We start from the raw sequence: 24,889 nt of genomic DNA, 5'->3' as shown, positions 1-24,889 counted from the left end.
TGTTTAGGCCAAGCGACGCTACAGGAAGGTTACAGTTTGACAGGATACTATTGAGACAGGGTGGTGAATACACTTGCGTGGCAATAAACTCCAGAAGTTCAAAGAATATTACGTACGAAGTTGAAGTTTTAGGTATGCTTATACTCAAATATTATACACCACTGTGAACAGCCAATTCATAACCCTTATTGAAGGCATAGGACCTATTAATGGTCAGTTAAGAGTGTTGTTATTAGTAAAATTGATGCTCTGCTTTTTCACGATTTTACTCTGTAGATTAATAGAAAGTCAGACTTTCTAGGCACTTATCCGCCACTAGTGACGCAAGCTTTCTAAAACCAAAAACACTACACAAATAACTGGACTGATATGCCTTTAAGCTAAACACCCCTAACAAATGTTACGTAGGTAACATTATACATTTACATATTTATAAAATCGCTGGATTGGCATACTAAATAAACTTTCGGCCCACAGCGTCTCCTAAAATTTACTACACGGCAAAAGAGTTCCAAGGGGTTGTAGGTGACATGCAACTCCTGATTCCATGCAATGCCACCGGCAATCCAAAACCGGACATCACGTGGGAGATGGGACCATACCATATTGCTTCAGGTAATTTGCTACACGATATAAAAAAAAAACTAAATGTAAGTACTTTTCATTTGAGTTGCTGTTTCGAATCCGGTCTGCTCAGGCATCTTTTGAGATACTTAATAGTGCCAGTGCCTTGAGTGCAAATTTTGTAACACAAATGTTACAAAATTTGCGTATAATCAGACCAACGTAACTCTGCACGGACTTTAAATGGCAGTGTGAAAATGTCACCATGAACCTCTTTCTAGGAAAATGCGACCTTTGGGTGTCACTCACACCCCACACTTTATTTTGCACTGTCAAAGTCGGTACAGAATTTGGTACCAATACTTAGTTGGTATCCGCTGTGTTACTTTTATTGTATAATCACTTTCTTTGCTTCTAGGCTCCAAATGGTTTGATATCAGTGCAGAAGGGAGTCTTATTATTAAGAATGTTGACAAAGCGTCCAGCAGGTTTTACAGATGTAAAGCTTCCAATGATTATGGACAAACACAAGAAGATTTTGGTGTCGCTGTTGATGGTAAGTTGAATTGAGGAAAATAAAAAATAATAATGGAGTTGAAACTCTAGGTCCATGGGGTCCCAGCGCGCATAAGTTGTTTGCAGAAATCGCGAAGCGTCTGGTTGACGTAACTGGTGACCGAAGAGCTGGCGGCTTTCTCGCACAACGTATCAGCATTGCGATACAGCGGGGAAATGCCGCCAGCATCCTTGGTACAATGCCTCAAGGGCCTATTTTAGATTTAAGCTAGTTATTAATTTCGTTTACGTAGTACCACTGTATATATCTTGTATGTAAATAAAAGGAATTTCAAAATTAGAAAAAAAAAAAGGTAATTTTTTGTTTTTAGTAATTCTCATGAACAAGAATGGAAAAAAAAGAAGTTGCATCTAAAAACCAAGTTTACTTATCTTAACAATATTAGGCGCAACTATGAATATCATCATATCAAAAGCAAAGATTTATTGATTGTATTAGTCGCAGATATTAATTGTGCCTAAAGTTTGTCATAAGCTGAAGAAAACCTATGTTTTCTGGTAACTGAAATCAACTTTTGAAAGTATTAGAAGCACGATTTTTTTCTAATCTTTACAATCTGATAAAACAACCGATCCAGCGAGTACGTTTTTAAATCTCTACTGATATTACTGCGATGCGAAATGCGAAAGTAACTATCTGTCTGTCTGTTCACCGTCTGTCTCTTACACATCTTCACGCTTAAAACAACCCGCTGAACGAGTTTTTATCAATCATCGTCAACATTCCACGCGGAGGAAGTCTCAGGTAGAAGCCTGGGTACCTACTAAACTATGATATTACTGTTACAGATTTTCCGGACCCAGGACTGCCGACCAATGAATTCAAGCTGAAAAAAGGAGCATCGGCGATGATCCCTTGTAGTGTTCCGCATAAGAAAACTGACAGGATATTATGGTTTAAGGTAAATTACACGTTTTTTCTGCCATTTTCATACATGCAGAATTTTTCTAGAATTATCTTTGTTTTTGCTGGGATTAAAAAGTCAGGAACATTTCTCAGTAGTTCTGTAAAAATTTTTTTTTTTTACTTCTATAGAAACATGAAAAATCATCCATAAGTAGTTTACAATTCGCCATCAGTTTACACGTTTACAGGCTTCGCCGTAAAACAATCAATGATGAAATTGCCATAAAAAATTGAAAAAAATATTATCAAATCATCCTTGGAGATGTATAGTCTTCACCACTTGAATTCCTATCCAATTAAAATAGCAACGCATTAAATAAATATTTCAGAACGGCGAACGCCTGCCTTCTTCTGATCTAGTACTGCACGATGTGACCGAATCAGACTCAGGAACATATACATGCCGGGTCAGCTCTGTAGACCGACCAGCACAAAGCGGCTCCACCAGGGTTGAGGTTGGCTTCGAACCACGCTTTGATTATGCTGATGATGATAAAAACATAGCCTTCAAGTACGGAGAACTTGCCACCATGGACTGCACTGCTACTGGAGTTCCTGAACCTAAGGTAAATTCGATTTACAGTATATGGCGCGCTTCTTTACCGCACTAGTTACGTAACTGTGTCGAAAATTTAAAGTTCATAATTATCCGTGATGACCTGGACCCCCGCGATACAGGTCATGCCTAGTGCTGGGTTCACTGCAATGTGCCTCTGTGAATTTGTGTTTATTGTTAAATAAAGATATTTTAATTTTTTTATTTTTTATTTTGTATGGCAGCATAATCCTTTTTCTCTTTCCCTCTTATAAATTTCGGTATTTCGCCATCGCCTCCTTGCTATGATGCCATAAAGAAAGCTTGGCACTATTTTCTCTTTCCTCTCATAGGAATCGCAATAAGACTATCTTTATCAAAGTGTCAGGCCCTTGGGTTAAACTGAATTGACTTCGTTTAAATTTCTCATGTTAATTACTTACCAGGTGAAATGGTACCATGATGACAGAGAGATAAGCCTCAATGAGTACACATACTACTTGGAAATGTACAACGACGACGACAAAGGTCGCTACACTTGCGTTGTCAGCAACTCCTACGGAACAGTGAAGCAAGACTTTGTTATTTCATCATTCGGTAAGATATCTATGATATAAGTATTTTTAGGGTTACGTACCCAAAGGGGACGGGACCCTATTACTAAGACAGTAAGACTCCACTGTCCGTCTGTCTATCTGTCTGTGATTTTGTCAGTCTGTCTGCGTCTGTCTCATGGACCGTGATAGCTAGACAATTGAAATTTTCACAGATAATGTATTTCTGTTGCCGCTATAACAACAAAACTATAAAGTACGGAACCCTCGGTGGGCGAGTCCGACTCGCACTTGTCCGGTTTTTATTTATGAGGCAAACGAGCAGACGGATCGCCTGATGGTAAGCAATTGCCGCCGCCTATAGACACCTGCAACACCAGAGGGTTGCACGTACGTAGCCGGCGTTTAATACATTCCGTGTCAGCGCGAGCTACGCGCTACGAGCGTAGCCAATAACGGAAACAAAACCGAATGTAGCGAAAAGCGCCTAGGAATAGGGAAACCGCCTAGTGTAAACGTCGCAGTTTAGATATTTTTATTAAGTCATTACACTACTATTGGCTATGTATTAATTTACTAAGATATATACAGTGATACTACTAAACTAAATTAACAACTAGCTTAAATCTAAAATAGGCCCTTGACATATTTTAGCAAAGATGCTGGCGGCATTTCCTCATTGTATCGCAATGCTGATACGTTGTGCGAGGAAGCTCTTCGGTCACCAGTTACACCAACCAGACGCTTCGCTATTTCTGCAAATACTATACTACCTAAATGTAACATTCTTTTATTATTTTTATTTTAGAATGCCTGCTGGATGTAACACACTTTAGTAAAAACGATCCTTTAATGTTAACGCTCTATAACAAAGTGCCTAACTTTAAAACCAGTGGCGTCTACATGCGTATACCTAAGGACGAAAAGATCAAATTGGTGTGCCCCTCATACTTCAACACGATGCATTTAAAAGAAATGATCGTGACTTGTGAAAAGGAACAACAATTTTTGCATGACGCATCTGGTAGATACTTCGCTTACTCAGACCTTAAATGCAGGGAGATGTGGCAGCCAATCGTTAAAAGAACAGGGCGGTCGTGTGCAAAAAGAAATGCTGAAATATTGAACATAGGCTTTGAGACAAGAGAAACATTCCAAACAGTTTACGAAGTTTGCCTTGACCAGGACTCAAACAACCCTATTTATACAAAACTAAACATGCAACCATTGCTAGCTAATTCTGTAACTAATAACGATACTTTATGGTTTAACTATGGTTCTCCTGTGGATTTGGATAGTCTATACGATTGTACTAATCAGAATGCAGAGACTTCAGCGACTTTGAATAAGGAGTTCCACAGAGGCGACGGGTGTTGTTTTGGAAAGAGAATGTTAGTGAATCCTGTGGACGTTGCTCCTGGCTTACAAAGTGCCACGTACACGCATCTAAACGTGGCGCCACACTGGGGCACTTGTGACTCCAAGGTAGGCATTTTCGGTCATAGAATATCCAGCAGTTAATACTCCGTGTGTGTAATTCTCTCCCTCTTATTATTTGCCATAATATGCGGTCTACTCTACTCATAATTAAGGTATGTGGACTGTTGCTACAAAGCAGATAAGCAACTTCGCTAACATTTTTTGCTTATACAATTTAAATCCGATCAATAAAAGGCCTTAATATAAATTGCACATTTAGCGCAGAATCTTTCACTATAGTTGATTTCCTTATTCACTGAAATTTAAAGGATTATTATCTCTAGAAGTTCTCCAATCTTCTTTAATTCATGTCTACAATCCAACATTTGATTTGAACTGTTTTTGGGTCCACATTTGAGCACAAGCAGGCGTGGCTCACTCCGCGATTTCATCGCGTCGCTACAAGTACATGCGGCCCACACTAATTTTGGTGCCTATATAGCAGTAGTAGTTGCCGCGCACCGCTACGGAACGAACGCCTGCTCGCGCTTGCGCTTGTATCTCTCGTAATAGATCCGTTTTGTTCTGCCAAAACGTTTTGTTCTGGTTGTTTGTTGTTTTGTTAGAGAGTGAACCTTCTGTACCTAGTACTATTATTTATTATGTGGCACAAGTCTCTGACTAGCTTTTATTGTACAGAATTGGGAGGAAGTAGAGCGCCGTGTCAGGAATTTGGTAACGTCTTCGGACCGGACACTTCAAGTATTCACCGGAACAGCTAATGACCTTGAGCTGCCTGACGCGTACTCGAGGCAGAAGAATGTGGTTCTTCATAGCAGGGAAAAGGATATACAGGTTCCGAGGTACTTGTGGAAGGTAAGCAAGAGAAAAGGAAGTACTTATTATAGATTTATAATATAGAGGAAGAGAGAAGAGGAAGTTGTTTTTTTATGTTACTTATTCTCTTTGGTTAATTGAGTATGATGCGATTAACTTATTTTGTTTGCTCTACTATTATTGGTGGCTACTAAGAAAACAGGTCTTATCAAGATTTTAAAACGTATTTGTTCTGGATCGTCTTGATAAACAATAACATAATATAATATTTTTTCTGCACACCAGATAGTCCAAGACCCGACCACCAAGACTTCTTTGGTCATCGTTCAAGTGAACGTGCCCGATTTGAAGCTGGCGGAGGCACGTAGCTACCAGCTATGCAATGATGTTTGCAAAAATGCCGAATGGATGCAGTACAGGTAAGGAATGGAGGGACCTAGACAAGATGACGATTGGTTATCGATAAACCCCAACAGACCAGACAGATGCATCAAATAGTGATTTCATAATTTCCATGCATTATTTAAGTTTAGATTGAAGCTACTGTAAACGTTAGTCACTTGGCTTAGCTTCTGAACAGGTCTTCAATTTGCCGGGATCTTTGGATTTCTTTATGTATATTAACCCGATTTCTTGAAGACGTCTGGATCGATTTGGAAAATTCTTTTTTGTGCTTTAAAAGGTACATCACAGTTGGCTCATTAGGTCAGGATCTGATGAAGAAATTCTGGAGAGATTGAGGGAACTATTCAACTATTACAGGCACACCTATAGTAATTAGCGTATATTTATATTTAATCAGTCTTTCGTAAATGGACTGTTGGTGCAAGTGTGATGAAAACGTATATTTCCACACTCTCAAGGGAATCAAAATTGATAGGGTACTTCCCGTTGACCTAGAACTATGAAATTTGGCAAGTAATATCGTCTTACACTACGAATACAGAGACCATCTGAAAACTGTAAATTTGTAAAAAAATTGTTAAATTTGTACGGAACCCTCTACCTGGGCGTTTTTTTTTTTGTAAGAACTTATAACATGTTCTATTTTCAGACACTGGCGCAACGTACACCACGGATTCACGTACTGCTGCAGCCTAGCTGACTTCGAGCACGCGTTCAGATACCAAGGCGTGTTCCCTGACTTCAAGAATTTGCTGCTGGAGTTGTCCGATCTGCCTGATGATCATTATTTACACGCTGGATAGACGTTCCTTATATAGTGTTTAGATTTCAAACAGTCCCCTTTCGGCTTATCCTTTATCTATTGTTAAGTGTAACCGCAAGTGCTACTTACTAGCATAAAAAAATGGTAGGGCCGTTTTAACCGGTTATTGAATTACCACTCTATGAAGATTGCAATAAGGTTTAAAATGAACTAATGGGAAAACATATTCCATAGCTGTGTGGTCTTTGCGGTTACTGAGTGCCGGCAAGTCGAACGCTACTGAACCAGTCTAAAATGTGTCATCGATGTGCGTAACAAAGGCGCGTTATCGGAGAGCTCACTTACACTGGTTTTTTTAGCGTTGGACTACCCCGCACGCAGGTGCCATTTAAAATTATGCACGAACCAGGTAAAGACAGGGACGGATTGCGATTAAAACATTTTGATGGATTTGTGATAAGTATGTATTTATATACTAGGTGTTGAGTTACTGGAAGTAGGAAGTGAACACTAATTTCTGTAAGGCAGCTATCTATAATGTGTGCTTTAGTTTAGGACATACTTGTGTATGTTATTGTGGTGTTAGTTATTTACGATACAAGTGCGAAAAATAGAAAATTCGCAACGAGTTGCGAATTACCTATTCGCACGTGTATCGTACAACGTTTTACAGTAGGTACATAATGGCCCTTTAAATTTTCGACGTAGTTACGTAAGTGTGCTAATAAAAAGAAAGTAAACTAAGATTTGTTTAATTGAAAATAGTAATCTAAAATCTCACCAAAAACATTTTCATGTAAAATGTTGCCAAGTAAGGCTCGTACCTGTCAAAAAGTTATCAGATCTCATGTAAAGCCAAGCTTCTAACTCTACAAGCCCTAACTTCACAAAAACTACACTAGTCAAAATATGTGGCTTGGCCGTTTCACCGTACCAAAAATATGCTTTCAACATTTTATTATAGCACTTTGTCAGTATGATTATTAATATTGTTAATACTTATATGTATGTATAGCTCCTTGTAATTATAATTAAAAAATTCTGAAACCTAGATTTTACTTTACACATTAACTACGATATATTTCATATTATCTTAGTATTCCTATGTTACCTACGAGTATATGGATTCGGAATCAAGATAACTAAATGAAGAGTTTACGCAAGATCAAGGTTAGCTATATCCGAAGCGTAAACATTCTTTTTTTAACCATTTCGACGCCAACGACGGATATATCCGAACCGCAGGTCCAACGCCAAAGACGGATTAATCTGTCACTGACCACAGAGCAACATAGACCTACGTGCATAAAGTTCAATTTCAGTTTTGACACTTCAGTGACGTGACGTATGAGTGACAGCTTTTGTGGTTGATGCGGCGTCGAAAATGTTATGCCTAAATTAACCATTTATCTCGTAGTATTTTAGGTACCTAACAAAAAAAATTGAGTATGATGTGTGCACCAATATTTTTACACTTGACTGTACATATAGGTAATACTGAAAGTTCTTCTTCAAAGAAAGGGGCCTGAGGGGAAAGAGGCATTTAATTTATCAGAAATATAATAATTAGGTAGTTAAGTTCACATCTCGTAAAGGGTCTTCTTGCCTTAAAAAATAAATAAAAATAAAATAAAATAAAATAAAAATCATTTATTTCGGACCACAGAAATCCATAACAGGTTAGTCGAACATGCAGGAAGTTTTACTATGTTAGATACAATTAATTATTACTTAACTTACTAGATATCTACAACTACAATACATACTTAGCTAGGGAACGATGCAGGCTCGACCAGTGCTGCATATAGCGACTATCGAGCCTACCCGCTATCACACAGGATACTGTTGCTACTGCCAAGCACTCTGCGACGCGTCGCGGCGGCGCGCTTTCTTATTGTGGCAAAGAAACCGTCTACCTGCGCGTCCGCGAACATGCCTGACGCGCTGCAGAAGCGAGGCAGACGCAACAGCACCCTGAAGGCGTTGTTGAACTGTACCCGAAGGGCGCTGATCGATCTTTGCGAATAATTAGCCCACAAGCTGCAGGTATAAAGAGAGGTACAGTAGGCTCTAATAATACCACCTGCAGATACAAGAGTAGGTAGTAGCAGATAAAGAATTATGTTCTAGCAACAGCAAAGTATTTACAATTTTTGTTAGAATACTTTTTTCTCGTATCAGCGAGGTCGCTTGACCCCTATGCGTATCTATTTAGTTTTACGAGTATATTCTACTCGGCCTATTTTTACTCTGCATTAGAAATGACGAAATTTAGTGAAAACTTCCGTCCTGTGTTTGACCTTTGACATAGACCAACTAGGTCTTTATATAGGCGTTAGAACTTTAAATAGATTTAAGATAGCTGTACGCAAATTAATACTTTAAAAATAATGCAGACTTGGGGATTTTTCAGTGTTAATCGAATTTTCAGTGTTAGTTTACATATTCGCGTACTGTGCGGTTTAAGAGGAATTTCCTCCCGCGTACGCTTCGGCTGTGGAATGAGCTCCCTGCCGAGGTTTTCCCGAGGGGCTACAGTATGGGGTTCTTCAACAGTGTACAGGTTTTTAAAGGGTCGGCAACGCGCATGTAATATGCATAAAAAAAATTAAAAAAAGATGTAATATATCTGGTATTGCAGGCGTCTATAGGCTACGGTGACTGCTTACCATCAGGCGGGCCGTATGCTTGTTTGCCACCGTCGTGGTATAAAAAAAAATTAAATATTTATAATAAGAACTCCACCAAAATTATATACATGACGTTAATACATCTCACCATAATTACCTATCTAAAGAAGACATCACATAAAATCCAAGTGTTCGGGTCCCGTCCCATCGTATATATATGTTGGTGCAATAAAATGTTTTAGAGGCAGACATAACTAATGCGTTTTATAAGATTCTCAATATTATATAATATTTATGAATGAAGAATGCAGAATAATCTTTGACATGCGAACTAAGTGCGTTTGGGCCGTTTATTTAGATACACAGGGTGGACTCTGAACGCAAGCAAAATTAAACAGGCGAATGCTTTCCGTCTAAAAAAAGTGATACACAAAAATATAGCTGTACTATATTTAGCTTATTTAGTGCCACGAATGCTACCATATCGTAATGCGTAACTTTTATAATAAGATTATACCTTTGGAAATATAAAAATATATGGCCATTTTGTGTTAAAAATCCATAAACAAAAAATCGGAACGTTTGAACGCTGCTTTTTTCCTCCAGATTGCATTTGACTTAAAGAAAAAAGTAATTTCGAGGGTATTTTCTATCATGCACCAAAAATAAAAACAAATTACATTTGCGTAGGTTTTTTGTAAGATTTATTGCAAGGATAGTGTGTGCCCACCCTGTAGATCCGTGTTCATTGAGCGCCAGAATTGATATCAACTTACGAGAGCTGCCAAATGATAACGACCAATTACAACTTGTAAACGTTTCGAAGCGGTCGTATGATGAGAATTATTTAAAAATGGAACTACAGTGTTTTCTCGCCCTGTTCCTTTTAGGAACAGTCACTACAGTCAGTTCTAGTGATGTAAAAAGTAGTTTGACTTTTGTCATTGATGCCACTGCGTCGATGAGTGATGACATTAAAGAAGTGAGTAATGCTGTAGATGCAATTTTAGATACAGTGAGTAATTCGAGCTCTTCGCCGATTGAAGAATTTGTTTTGGTGACATTTGCAAATGGTGAGTTGGCTGTTTTTTTATGATATTTGGTTTAACCTTTCATATGTGTTGGTGATCAAAAATTGTGAGTTCAAACCTCGGTCGCTCCGAATAAAGTGAAAAAAAAACGTGCTCAACAAATATGCAAATATGAAAAATCGGTCAGGATCCTTATCATACACAGACGAGACGTTAAGCTTTAAGGATGACTCACGCTAAAACGGTCCAGGTCCGTGTCGAGGCGTACGGAACCATTGAAACATGGACGATTCAAGGCCTTTTCTATGTACAATCTCAAAAATTTACTTTAAAAAGCCGAGTTATAAAAGCGTAAAATAATATATTACCCCTATAATATGTGTGTGTTTAATTTTTTTTACATCTTGTTTTGTTCTATTGGATTGATTATGCTTCAAAGCGTGCCTTTTGTTACAGAACCTAAACTGGTAACAAAAACCAAAGACAAGACAGCTTTTAAAAAAGAAATAGGCAATATCAACACAGGCGGAGGCGGCTTTTGCCCTGAAAAGTCTCTGACGGGAATCGAACTGGCACTAAATGAGAGCAAAGACGGCTCTCTTCTGTACGTTTTTACTGATGCCTCCGCAGAAGACTATACGAATTTTGCAAAAGTTGAAGCACTTAGCCAGAAGAAAGGAGTTCAGGTAATTTTTTAAAACACTTGTGGCTTCCGACCTCCGTGCCGACCTGACGAGACCGACTGACTGACATACATATTTGGAACGACATATAAATTCAAAATCAGACATAACAATCACGTAGACAAAATCAGACCAGTTCACGACAGACAGCCGAACAAGGCAGACGACGATGACAGATAGATTGTAAGTTAGTTTTAAGTAGTTATTATTGTTATTAAGAACACAACAAAGAACGTTCAATGATTGTTGTCTTTATATAAAGTGACTAACATAAATCAAATAAACCACACTTGCACTGATCTTACCTAGACTTAAGCAAGCATACACCTCTGAGACTCGAACGGGAGCCAGGACACAAAATGTAACCGATAACTATAAAAATAAACCAATTCTGATTCTGATTCTGATTCTGACGATGACAGAGTTTCAACACTATTTGAGTTTTTTAAACAAGATTTTCCGCAACTATAGAACTTGTATTGAGTATAATACCAAAGATTCTATGATCTTATAATCTGTAATCTGTAGTAATCTGAGTTTGACAGCTGAAGATGGTGCTATACGGTGCTATATACCTTTATTTAGTGCTAACAGAAATTTCAAACGCCAACTTTTGACAACCAGTTACTGCATAATGTACAGCATATGTACATTACATCTACAAAAGCTGTCGAATTCTAGGGCTGCCTTTCCACTGAGGCTAAGATGAAAGGAGACGTGCGGGAATCAGTCAATAGCCTTGGTTGTAATCCAGCGGAACAAAGAAGGGAACCAATGCTTGGTTGATTCCGGCACGTTTTTTCCTCTCATCTCTACCTCAGTGAAAGGAAAGGCAGCAGCACGAATTTATCTTACACTTTACACATCAAATAGAATCCACGAATCTTTGATAATACATATGAAAGGCAATAGCAATTGCTACTTTGCTGTAAATAGGGACTATCTACCTCTTTACTGATAACCGCCAGTTGCACTTCTTGTATCGGTTCTTCTACGATTTAAAATGCACAATTTTCTCAAAATACGTAGTCACCAACTTCAAGATATTTATAACTCTTTCTTATTTCTAGATTGTATTTCTTCTGACTGGGGTTTGTGAGAACGACACGATCAGCCAAAACTATCTAGTGTACCAAGATCTTGCGAAAGCTACGAATGGACAAGTATTCCATTTGAAAAAGAACGAAATCGGAGAGGTTAGTAAAACAATATATTTACCACAAACTTTTAAACCTTTTCTAAATGCTTTATTTATACTTTAAATCTACTTTTGTGATTATAACCTGCAGTCAATCAAGTATACATAGCGAGGGGTGGCAGTTTTGATACGCAAACAACTAAAATCTAAAAATAATATTTAATGGTATAGATACCATTAATTTTTTTTTTTTTTATTCTCACTGTTGTAGACAACAGTGAGAATTCTCGAGACGTTGTATGGGGTTTGTCAGTCTTCTTTGTTTACTAGTCTGTGGGCCTACCACAAATACCGTAGTTCGCAAATTACGCGCATCTTTCTCTTTTACTCCAATTTAGGCGTAACTAGAGTGACAGAGAAAGATGCCCGCAATTTGCGAACTTCGATGTTCGCGGTAGGCCCTCTGATTAGAACAAATTTGATAACAATACGAGTAATACTACTGTTGTTTTGATGTTTTCAGATATTAAAATATGTGGAGGAAACTGTTGGGAGTCGAAAAAACGTTATACTGAGTAAAACGTTGCCTGCTCGGCAATTAGGTTCATTTGATGTAAGTAAACAAATTTTACACATCCATTCTTACTCTTCTATTCATTCATCTTATTCTTTTATTCCATAAAATACTATATGGTAATTTTCCAAAATAGTATTTTATACAATCGTGATATAATGGAGAGCTTTTCCGTCGAGTACCGTGCTAAGTGAAAAGTATGCGATTTCAGTTTGGTATACGAAGTCTTAATTCAACGATTACAGTTGACGAGTAGATAAAACAGTTATAACATAGTCACGAATATCAAGATCGTATTTAATCTACAAATAAGAATGCTGGAGTAGAAAAAGATACATTATTATATTTAGTAACGTTTATCTCTACGCTACTAGTATTTATCCCAAAAGATGGCAGGCGCGAGAAGTGGGTGAAGAAATTATCAGCCCAACTGTTTCTAAATAACGATAAACCAATTAAGAGATAACCTCTTAACTTATTATCGAATATGGAACTCATTCGGTCATTACTTCAATATTGTACGTGAAATTTAAGTTATATATAGATAGATAAAATACTCTGTATTGGCACACCTCAGTAAAAGATACAGCTTACAAAAAACAATTGATTGAAGTTATTTGATCTGCGTTTCTAGTTTTTAAACTAAAATGTTAACGTTGTAAAAATTTCAAAGCTTTTTCTTTACTAATTATTACCCATGTTGCTGGACATAAGTCATTGCTTACATTTAGACAATTGTTACAAAATATAGAAAGAAAAGCCCATTTTGCAGGTATGGCGCTCGAAATCTGTATATCTTAGTTTATAACATTTAATAATTTCCATGATTAGTTGCGTTGTCCAAAAGCGTTGCGTTAGGCCAAAAAGGAGATGGCGATTGGCAAGACGACCTGGCCCCGTAGACAACATGCCATCCGCTAACGCTACGTAGCAAACGAAACGCAACTGTCACTGTCACACTAATATGGAAGAGTGATAGAGAGATACAGGCACTTGGCTAGGCCTACTGGACTCTTTTTGTAGCGACCGGCGGCAGCATGCACAAAGCCGTGACGAGTGGCGGAAGACAGGGGAGGTATTTTGCCTAGCAGTGGGACCTAATATAGGCTATTAAAAAAAAGGTTGTGTTGTCGTCGTTATCGCTGCTGAATTGCTGTCGCAGTGACAGTGGCAGTGTGTCGATTGACAGTGAGCTTCTAGAACTGCAACGCTGCTGCAGTCTCCATCCAAATGATACCTTTCACTTAACACTATCTTTACACTCCACTTGAAACGATCGTAACAAGTGTTGACTTTGAAAAAATGTTACGCGTATGTCAAACCGTTTTTTCAAACGCAACCGATAATGAAATTTGTTTGTTTATCTGTCAAAGAACTAATACCTAAAAGGATACATGCGAAAAAAAAACAGAACTAACAAAGATGTAATACTGTTCTTATGTTATTCAGGTTAAAGTAGATGAAGACATAAAGGACATTGTGATCGCAGTGTCTGGCGAGAATGCGCGACTAGGCGTGTCCGATCCAGGCGGCATTGAAGCACATACTACGAACATCACAAAACTCCCAGCTATAACGGTAAGGCACTAACACTCAAAAGCCAAAGCTTAAATATTAAAGATGCAACAAAAACTAGCTATTGCTATGTTTGCGTGCTTTGCGCCTTGTTTCTGAACGCAACCATACACTGTCTTGTGACTTGACCGAATGGTTTGGTTTGACGTTCCTCTTCTTCCTCGACAACTCCCAGTCATCCACCAACACGCCTTTACATGTAAAATTGCGCCCATCGAAGGGAAAAATTTAGTTTAAAAAAATGAGCTCTTTCCCTTTCTTAGCATAGTCCTTCCAAATCAGAGGGAAAACCGATTTTCTTCACGGAAAAGTAAATGGTAAATATGAAATGTAATTTCATACAAAAGTTCATACCTAGATAACCGCTAGGCAGTAGCTCGTGTTTGTAAACCCATATGTGTCGTAAGTCGCTGGTGCGTTGACTATTTTTGAACTTTTAGCTGAACTCTTTTTATTTAAAAAAATATGTACAAACTTAGTAATATTTGTGTCAAACGGTCGAAACATAGGCCGAAAAGGCTACTTCAAAAAACGTTTAGTAGAATAATGTTTCCTTATGGAACCAAGTTTGTGGGCCAGCCGTAAGATTAAATTGATAAGCATAGTTTATGTTTCTATGCAACTGCATCCTTGCAACTCAATTGGTACAATTGGTGGCCTGGTATGCATTCCGTACGTTGTGGGTCTAAAAAGCAATCAATCAATTAAAACCCCATTTGGTCGCTCAGCAACAAATGTGGGTGTGGTTAACAAATTGCCCCTATCAAATAACTACATATTTCAACTTGGCATTTAATTTTATTTCGTTCTCGGTAAAGGGGATAAAAAAAGAGTTTAGGGGTTAATAAAAAAAATTTAGTTACTTAATTATTATTGAAGTGTAAATTTTAAATAAACAGGCTAATAAATTATGGGCAATATGGTCCCATCACAGTAGATATTCGTCCATATCAATCTCACACTAAAATAGTACTGGACTGATGTCTTGTCGACGGCAATAGGTGATGTACATCGATTATCCGTACAGGTTTCAGTTTCTAATAAAAACTGGTAAAATAAATGTCCACCATTTGGGGGATAGAGCTCAATCAAAATTACATAAGAAACGTTCAGTCGCAACCAGAATGATAGCTGCATTGTCTATAACTATCTGCCAAAGAGTACACAGCTTTTGTTTCTTTCATATACGAGTGACGTATTTTTTCAAACAGATAGTGAAAGTCCCCGACGTGAAATCAGGCGTGTACAGGGTGCAAACCGGTAGCATCAGCAACACGCATGTGGTCGTCTCAGCGTCGAGTTCAGTGCACTTCCGACATGGGTTCTCCACCATCGCTCCTGCTAGCATTGAGGAGACTGTCAGTAGACCCGTACCAGGTAACAGATGTTTAAAGCATCCTTGAATACAAAGATGTAGTTTTGCAGCAGTCTTAGGTGGCAACTTGCAATCACGAAAAGTCGCCGGCCAATTATTATACTATTAATACATTGTCACTGCTAAGTCGTCAAAATAAATATTCTCAAAGTAAACAAGGTAAATTAAGCTCTTTACATCTAAGACTTCTTGACTAACAAGACAATACCAACAGAAAACCTGGAAATTAAGGGTGCAAGTAAAAAGGACCAGCATCAGCACATGTCCGTGTCTTGGTCGAGGTTGCAGTGCACTTCCAACATATCCAGGTTCACCACCCTTGCTCCTTCTCGCATCTAGTTATCACTAGACTCGCACCAGATTATAATAGTGTATCTATTTGTTGTCGTCTTTGGCGTCGACACATTTTGCCAACACTGTTTTCTACAGATGCAAAGTCCTACGTAGCCATAAAAGTGCTTGACGCCCCACACGTGAAGCTGGTCAACGTGCAGATCCTCGGTATGGACGACACTGTACTCCTGCAGGAACCACTTACACTCGTCAACAAAGATGAGCAGTTCTACACGACGGAGCCCGTCGAAACGCCGAAGGACACGTTTAAGTTAGCGGTAAGTGGAACCTACAATATCTTTCCTATTTACTTTTCCTTTTTGGGTTAAACGTCGCAAACAAGGTGTGGAGCACCTACAAATTGTATATACATATTTCAATCACAATGAAAAAATTAACGATGATCCACTCTGGCCAACCTGGGATTCGTACCCACGTATTTTGATTGCCGGTCCAACACGTAGCACCTTATGGTATAATCCCAAAAACTATTATCGTTTGTCACCTATTCAAGCTTAAATCGCTGAAGTTATTGCGATTGAAATGTAGTACTAGTATAGCGATCGATTGAGTCCCGGGAAAGAACATAGGACAGTTTTTATCACGATTTGAGTGATAAAGAGTGGGGTGGAATTTACCATAGAAGTGAGATATGGAAGTTAGGAAATTTGAAACTTAGGATTTTATGAACTTGGGTTTTTAAATCTTTTTTCAGATAAATGGTTACGACACTAGGAAAAATAGCAATATAACGAGGTACAGCTTAACGCCAATCAAACCTCAGTTCGTCATCGGTAAGTATACATCAGCTACCTACACCTACCTAATTTTCACGAGTCTGTTACTAAAAACAAAGAACTTTGGTTCCTGTCATATAAGAAAACTAGAGATTTATAAATATACGAGCGAGCATTTGAAGGACGAGCGCAATGAATGGTCTTAATTTGCCTCTTTCGGCGCCGCCGGTCGCATGCGTCCAGCATTTCATTCGAGCATTCTCAAAAAATATGTCTGCGGTCTCATTGCCGTGGCCCTTACGAAATGTATAAAAAGAGTCGTGGCAATTAGACGTAACCGCAGACATATTCTCAGACCCATTTATAGCGTATCATACAAATTTTATTATTTAACATAATTTCTAAAGTAAATTGAATCTAATTGCAGATCAGCCCAACGAGAAAGCTCCCGAAGTAACAATTGAAGGAGGACCAACAATCAACGCAGCATTTTTCAAACCGTTGAAACTGAAGTGCAAAGTTAAAGGATATCCAAAAGTTGACATTATTTGGCAATCTGATGACACCTCTGCTAAGCTGGAGTATGAGAAGGTATTTATGCAAAACCTAGAATTACATAGCAAATAAGTATAGACCTTTTAAACTGTGGTATTAATTTCAGTAGGTACACTTGTAGTGTCCACCAGCGAGCGAGGACGCTTACAGTATTAACCATGCTTCTGATCATCATTACATATAAGCATACTTATTATGTATCTAAATTAAAATGGAGGAAAAGGTCTGTAAGAACTATACCTAACAAAGTAGGAAAAATACTTGGACCACAGTTTGAATTTTATGATGTAGTACAACAAATTTGCTCAACTGACTAGTGATCAACTGACATGGTACTCTTGATCTATTCTTGGTGGTTTTCTTGCGTCGAACGTCAATCGGTTGTTTTTATTACATACACGCAAGGCCTAGTGTAGGAACCAGCTCTGTATGATGATTTGGAATTTCAATTTCAATGTTTATTTTCAGACAAAAGCCCATATTATTTGTTAGTAATACAATTGAATTAATCTTAATATGCTAATGTTAGTAAAGACACATTAAATAAGAAATAAAAATATACATAGGATTTAATTATTTAGATAATGAAGACTGCCACATTCCAAACACTACCGCTGTACATGCAACAGCATCCAGTGGTGTTGGAACGGGCAGTCTAGCCTCTCGGCCAGCACACGCAACAAACTGTTGAAGTGCGGAATATGTTGTGTAAATAAATTATCTTTTATCTTTATTTTTATTTCAGGCCTCAATCGTTGAGCTCCCCTACGACTACGTGAGTGTGCTGGAGATACCTAAAGTGGAAAAGAAGGGCACGTACAGTTGTCAAGCAACCAACGCGGCAGGCGACGGCGTGCAAAATGTCACCGTTCTTACTGAAGTAAAGGATTTCATTGAAGTTAAGGCTGAAGGTAAAACTATTGGAGATCTTGATCTCTCTGGATCACAATTAAGTATCGTAAATTCACGATACTTAAAGTTAATAACCAGTAAAAAGATAAAACTTTAGTTTAAAAGTGCTGAATATCTTTGGCATTATCTTTCTTACAAAAAGTCCAGAGATCGTATTTGGTTTCTCAAAAACTGACAACCTAAAAAAATTGTGTCTCGTTTGATATTACCCTGATACAAATTGGACAAACTAGAAGAATGATGACTCAATGTCTGTTTTAGACACAACCATCGAATACCAGAAGCCAGGCAACATAACCTGCGAAGTCCTAGCCCACCCCCCAGCCACAGTGACTTGGTACAAAGGTCGGAAACTCCTCAAACCTGACGACAACTACAATATGTCTGCCGATGGTTCCATCATCACCGTCAAATCTATGGAACCAAACTTGGCCGGCAACTACTTTTGCGTGGTCAAGAATGAGGTGAAGAAGGTTGTGAAGCTTTTGAATGTGGATATAAGTGGTGTTGGTAAGTTATTAAAATGCGTTAATTTCCCGTTTTCTCAGCTTTCAATTCATGAACTTTTTGTACTTTACAACGAATATCTTATAGAGCTGTAACTGTAGGTACACTGAAATTGAGTTATATAATGCAACCACCTATAATTCCATTCCATTGTATTTTGCATATTTATTTCGACAAATCAAAATCGCATTTGTCTTGCATCTCTTAATAATAATAATATTCATTGACTTGATATTGTAGACATTGATTTACAATTGTTGATTATTTATTTTTACTTGTAAAACAAACTGAAAAATAGATTTCCCTTGATGATAGATCAAGGACCCTAGTGCCCAAGGGGCTTTACCAAAATGACATGACATGCGCCAAGCAAAAAGAAAAAATGTAGCGGTAATCACAAACAGGTAATAGCAAAATTTCTCTTCTATTTTCAGGGCCGCCAAAAATCGACAAGAGTGTTCACACAATTAACGCTAGAGCAGAAACCGAAGTGACCTTTCGGTGCAGGTGAGGTTTAAGTATACAATTAAAAACACAGTTTCAAAATTCTGGATATTCCTTTTACTTTAAAAAAAATACCTAGTTGGCACCGATAGCCCTTAATCTATCGGTGAAATGAAAACTAATCAGGTAATTATGATGTAAGAGAAAACACAGTTTATTTTGCTCGGGGCGAGAGAAACAGTACGTGATTGCCTGTGAGAGTGTTTATATCGTCTAAATGTTTGTCTTGCCCCATCAACCTTACTGCGATTTGTTTAGAAATCCATTTTTTATAAAATCATTGTTTTAGGCTTATCGAAGCTATACCCAACGCAACCCTCAGCTGGTCGTTCAAAAACGCCGACGAAGACATCGCCCTAAACGAAACCTCGGACACGTTACATTTGGACTACATTCAGATTTCTGACGCCGGCACGTACAGTTGCAAGGCAAAGAATGCAATGGGAGTGGATTATTATGGCATTGAATTGATTGTTGAGTGTAAGTACAGATGTAGTGCATAATTATTTCCTATCATATTTTAACTGAAACCTACTAATTAGGGAACACTTTTAATAAGATCTTTACTGAATAATTACTTATATATTTGTGCTGATCCTTTTGCAATTCGAATGACACTAAAGACTTTTGGCATTAATTGTTTTTTGACACCTTTTTTGGGTCACCGGCCAGTAACCGCGCTACTTCACATGAGTTAGCATAGCAAGCAAGTTTGAATTTGGTTTGAATACTTACTAAACAGCGAGTTTTAAAATAAAATGGACAGTAGAACCCACTGGAATGTCTATCTTGTATTTAAAACGGATATGCAATGATCAGTTTCATTAATTTAAGCGAACATACCTATAGCAAATATGGAGTACTGCTGTCGTCTCCGAGTACTGCTGGTCTCCAGGTGTCATTCCTTCTTTACCTGGAAATCAAATATGGCTTTGAAATAGGAGGAGGGTTTTTACAATAAAATCCGTTAATGATTTTATTTTTCAGACTCCCCCGATATCTCGGAAGATATGGAGACGAGAGTGACCGTGCTCGAAGGGACGCCTGTGACCCTTGATTGTGCAGCCGATGGACTACCCAAGCCCAGCGTGGTCTGGACTCACAACGGACGGCGCCTTTATGATAAAACGAGACATACTTTCTATGCCAATGGAAGTCTTGGGTAGGTGTTTTTCGCCTATCTTGGGGTATCTCGACCAGTGTGTACAGCCGACATAACAAGTTGTGAAATTTTAATATTGTCTTCGGTCACCGCGATAGTTACTCATAAAATAAAACTATGAAAACGGATTATATCGCGTATATTATATTTATATATTATATTTTTTACCGAGGAAAAGGTGGATGGACTGTGTGAGAGATGATACAAACGAAGATGACGGGCGAGAGAGAGGTATGGAAGAAAAAGACATGCTGCGCCGACCCCAAATGAATGGGATAAGGGCAAGCGAATGATGATATTATATTTATAATACACCCCGACGTTTCGAACCCTTTACAGCGTTCGAATATAATCCGTTTTCATTGTTTTATTTGTGAAATTTTATTAAGATTTTCGCAATTATAATGCTTGATTCATGTATAAGAGAAATAAGGTTTTAAGATTTTTTTCCAGATAAGTATAAGTATCTTAAAAATTAATCCTGATCTAAGCAAGTGTCTTTTACGTAGGTTTTCAGCTATGCTATCAGATGCCGGATACTACGCATGTCAAGCGAGTAACACGTGGGGAAGCGACTCTATCACCATCGAGCTCGATGTTATTGGTAAGTACAGTCTGACAGTAAAAAGCAGATTATTACAACCGGGGGCTTAGCCAAAACGCGGATCGATTTAAATTGCGATTGGCTTTTTGTATAAACGATTGTCGTCTTGACTGTAGAATTCCATAAAAATATAATATTGTTTATTTTGAAGTGTTAGTTGCCCTGATTTCTTGAAAACGTATGAAATGAACCGATTTGGATTTTTAGTCAGGGTAACTGGTTTGTCTCATTGTCATTTATGTTGTGGATTTTCTAAAAAGTTAAGAATACTGGTTTTATAAGACAATGTAAACTTGAAATAAAATAACTGGTTTTATTTTTCCTCTAGTTCCAGTTGCTGTAAAGTCGCCAGGCAAGACTCACATTGAACAAGAGGAAGGTACGTCCCTGAACTTGGAGTGCAAAGCTGGTGGACCTCCCACGCCCCACATCACATGGTATTATCGCAAGACGAACACATCTGACGCCATTAAAATAGCGTAAGTTACTTCAAGAAGAAATTAAGTTTCAGTGTTTGAAAAAAAAACTGGCCAAGATAATTTATAATACGAGTTATTCTTAGGAAAAATACGATTTCACAAGAATTAACGTTAAAATAAAACCTTTCAAGATAACTCAGAAAACTAGTTTTGCTAAAAAATACGACCATAATAAATAAACAGAATTTAATTTGTCTAAACGACCTCGCTTTGGTAGCCCGCTCGGCCAGCAACGTACTACTGTAAGGACTTGCTGATTGAAACAACGACATATTGGAAGTGTTCTTTATTCTCTAAAGCGCTATCCTACTCTAACATTATTGTTTTTACATATATCTATCCTTATCACTCTTACGGGGTTATCACATATCGATTGTGAGTATTATGGTTCGACCTGAATATCGACTTTGCCCTTACACTACTTTTAATTTGTGTTTTTAAAAGTAGTCCCACTACTTTAAACTACTAACTAACAACTATAAACATTACATTATCGTTGATTTAATAAATAATAAATAAAAATCTACTCGAGTATAATTACCCATCTAATTGTTTCTAAGTAATTTGTATAGATAAAATTTTCTCTACTGAGCTCGTTCACTTACCTGTACTAACAATGGCATTCTGTTAAACAAAAGCCATTATTTCTTTTGGGGGAGCGCGTGGCCATTGTGCCTGAGCGCGTGGCCATTGTGTGTGAGCCTCAGGCACAAAGGCCACGCGCTCACTCAAAAGAAATAATGGCTGTTGTTTAACAGAATGCCATTGTTAGTACAGGTAAGTGAACGAGCTCAGTAGAGAAAATTTTATCTATTATATACACGTTGATTGTGAAAATATTTGTGTGATTTTTAGGCACAATACCGTCGAAGGAGACTTGCGTTTCGCGAGAATCCACCACGGGCAGAGCGGCGAGTACACTTGTGTTGCCGTTAACGCCGGCGGTTCAAAAAATATCACCTACACCGTGTCAGTCACAGGTAAATTTTCTTAAGAGACCATCTAAGCTGAATTGGCACTTGGAAGTAACCAACTTTGCTCCAGGGATTACCCATAGGGTAGCTTATACCCACGTTTGAAACCCACCTTCACCCATCTTCAGTTTTTTTTTTATACCACGTCGGTGGCAATCAAGCATAACAAGAATGTTACACGTGAACAAGATGCATGTAACTGCGTCGAAATATAGGCAGCTCGGAAATAATAAAAAACCTGACAAGTGCGAGTCAGACTCGCCCACCGAGGGTTCCGTACTTTTTATTATTTGTTGCTATAGCGGCCACAGAAATATATCATCTGTGAAAATTTCAACTGTCTAGCTATCACTAGCCTGGTGACAGACAGACGGACATACGGACAGTGGTGTCTTAGTAATAGGGTCCCGTTTTTACCCTTTGGGCACGGAACCCTAAAAAGGTAATTACAATACAATACAAATACTATGTATGCAATAAAAGAAAACAATACAAAAGAAAACAGAAACACAAGCAGAGGTAAACAACAGGTGGTTTCATACCGGTTGATTACTCTTAAAGAAACTCGTCTTAAAGAAAACCTTGGCAGTAATTACTTTTCTTTTCACTTTCCCTGATTTCAGCTCGTCCCTCAATCCTATTCAGGATGAGGCAGTATGACGGCGTGAAGGGTGACATGTACCTCAGGGTCCCCTGCGATGCCACCGGCAACCCAAAACCTGAGGTCCTTTGGACCTTTGGAGGGAAGAACCTTTCTTCAGGTAAAATGTCTACAAGCTATGAGCTGAATGCTCCGAATTTAAAGTAACAAAGTTTGAAAGTGACATTTTTATGTGGATTTTATGTCTGATGTGATACACAATTATTTGCTAAATCGGTGCAGAGTTAGATGGGTCAAAATTATGAGGTATGAACTAGCGTTAACTATATAGATCTTTCCTGTAGACATTATGAAATAAACGGACTTTGACACGTGATTTTCTTGCTTAACACAGTCAACACATATGCATGTTAGAAACTTCTACTTTTTGGAAGCTGTATGACAAAAGCCTAAGTAAACTGTACTCAAATTGTAATTAACTAGTTGTCCACAAAAAAGGTGCTTGCCGTTTTATTTTGGACTCCACTCCATTCACTCTTACTTTCTTACATAGATTTTCTTTGCTTACAGACACTCAATGGTACCTCATCGGAAAGGATGGCAGTCTAATCATCAAGAAAGTCGATGACTCGGCAGCTGGAACGTACACATGCACAGCTATCAACAAATTTGGTTCTACTTCTGAACAGTTTCAAGTTGTTGTTAATGGTAAGCAGCTAAACAGTTAGACGGTCAAACAACGTGATAATTCCTAGATACGAGAACAATACGAGATCTAATAGATAAGTGATACGTTATAGTTTAGTTCTCAACTAGTTATCTTTTGCAGTTCGATTCGAGAAACCAATTGTTGTGAAGTTTTGGGATATCCATTAGATATCCATTGGACCATTGGATGTATAAGTAATATCTTAAGCAAATCTTAAAGAGATCGTTCAAGAGGAGATTCGGAAACGCGGAAATGTCAAATTTGACATGACCTTCTTAAATATCTCGTTATCGTTTCCGATTCATATCTAGTGGATATCTAGATCATTGTTCGAATTGGCCCGTGAATCTAGTTCTGCGCTATTCAAAAACCTGTACGTAGGTCCAGATTCGTTAACTTTTATTGTATTGTCCATAGAAGTGACCTTTTTCTAAAATGTGTTTGACCCATATAGCACTTTAATTCTCAAATTTACGATTACATGATTTTTTAAATATTTTTTTTATCAAGCAGAAACATCTGCGAACGAAGCTATTAAGCTTAGAATAAATTTTCTCACTTTCCACTTCCACTTAAAATTTCTAAAAAATACATTATTTTTCATAACTTTACGCGTCTTAGTATACAAAAAAAAAAAAAAAAAAGCGTTTATTCAAAGATGTTACTTACAACTAAATACATATTTTCTTCTACCAAACCACACAGTGGTTTGTTGGCAGACGAGGCTCCTTTGCGTTTGTGTTTGTATTAGCTGTTGACTATATTCCTTTATGTGATATTTTAAAAAGATTTTTTTTCCATTTTTAATTTATTTCTAAGATTATAGCATGTTCGCAGACGTTTATGGTTGATACAAAAATCAAAAATATACACGTTTAAAATTTTTGGTTGTTCCAGATTATCCTGTAGACCGCTTTTTATCGATCATGATAGAAGAAGGTAAAACGGAAAATATTGCATGCAGTGTTCCACACAGGCCAAAGATTGACAGAGTAAATTGGTTCAAGGTACCATCATGTTCTTTTATCTATTTAAGTATTTTAGTAGTAACAATTAACTTAGTAGCCTCTGCCCGCATTTAATTCGTTAGATTGCCCTTCTATCTCTTAGCATATAATACATACATACATACATACATACATACATATAATCACGCCTATATCCCGGAGGGTTAGGCAGAGACCACGGATTTCCACTTGCTACGATCCTGACATACCTCTTTCGCTTCCTTCACTTTCATAACATT

General features: G+C 37.8%; 1 protein-coding gene across 1 annotated transcript in view; it reads left to right on the top strand.

The window, feature by feature from the left end:
* Nucleotides 1-24,889, top strand: part of LOC134747169 (hemicentin-2-like) — a 40,136-nt gene that overhangs the window by 12,751 nt on the left and 2,496 nt on the right. Inside the window, exons 17-46 of the mRNA XM_063681749.1 lie at nt 8-132; nt 478-615; nt 983-1,120; nt 1,930-2,042; nt 2,377-2,613; nt 3,029-3,179; nt 3,945-4,621; nt 5,255-5,431; nt 5,678-5,811; nt 6,447-6,591; nt 9,828-10,263; nt 10,678-10,907; nt 11,975-12,100; nt 12,566-12,655; nt 14,066-14,194; nt 15,403-15,568; nt 15,996-16,177; nt 16,615-16,693; nt 17,064-17,227; nt 17,937-18,102; nt 18,365-18,613; nt 19,045-19,117; nt 19,404-19,594; nt 20,102-20,276; nt 20,786-20,880; nt 21,209-21,359; nt 22,215-22,339; nt 22,957-23,094; nt 23,505-23,642; nt 24,541-24,650. Coding sequence (XP_063537819.1) covers nt 8-132; nt 478-615; nt 983-1,120; nt 1,930-2,042; nt 2,377-2,613; nt 3,029-3,179; nt 3,945-4,621; nt 5,255-5,431; nt 5,678-5,811; nt 6,447-6,591; nt 9,828-10,263; nt 10,678-10,907; nt 11,975-12,100; nt 12,566-12,655; nt 14,066-14,194; nt 15,403-15,568; nt 15,996-16,177; nt 16,615-16,693; nt 17,064-17,227; nt 17,937-18,102; nt 18,365-18,613; nt 19,045-19,117; nt 19,404-19,594; nt 20,102-20,276; nt 20,786-20,880; nt 21,209-21,359; nt 22,215-22,339; nt 22,957-23,094; nt 23,505-23,642; nt 24,541-24,650 — 5,248 coding nt within the window. The remainder of the gene's footprint in view (nt 1-7; nt 133-477; nt 616-982; nt 1,121-1,929; nt 2,043-2,376; nt 2,614-3,028; nt 3,180-3,944; nt 4,622-5,254; nt 5,432-5,677; nt 5,812-6,446; nt 6,592-9,827; nt 10,264-10,677; nt 10,908-11,974; nt 12,101-12,565; nt 12,656-14,065; nt 14,195-15,402; nt 15,569-15,995; nt 16,178-16,614; nt 16,694-17,063; nt 17,228-17,936; nt 18,103-18,364; nt 18,614-19,044; nt 19,118-19,403; nt 19,595-20,101; nt 20,277-20,785; nt 20,881-21,208; nt 21,360-22,214; nt 22,340-22,956; nt 23,095-23,504; nt 23,643-24,540; nt 24,651-24,889) is intronic.

This window comes from Cydia strobilella, chromosome 14 (genome assembly GCF_947568885.1).
Source record: "Cydia strobilella chromosome 14, ilCydStro3.1, whole genome shotgun sequence".
In the NCBI taxonomy this organism is placed as follows: Eukaryota; Metazoa; Arthropoda; class Insecta; order Lepidoptera; family Tortricidae; genus Cydia; species Cydia strobilella.
The sequence above is the reverse complement of the archived record's forward strand: the minus strand, read 5'-3'. Positions and strand labels throughout refer to the sequence as shown.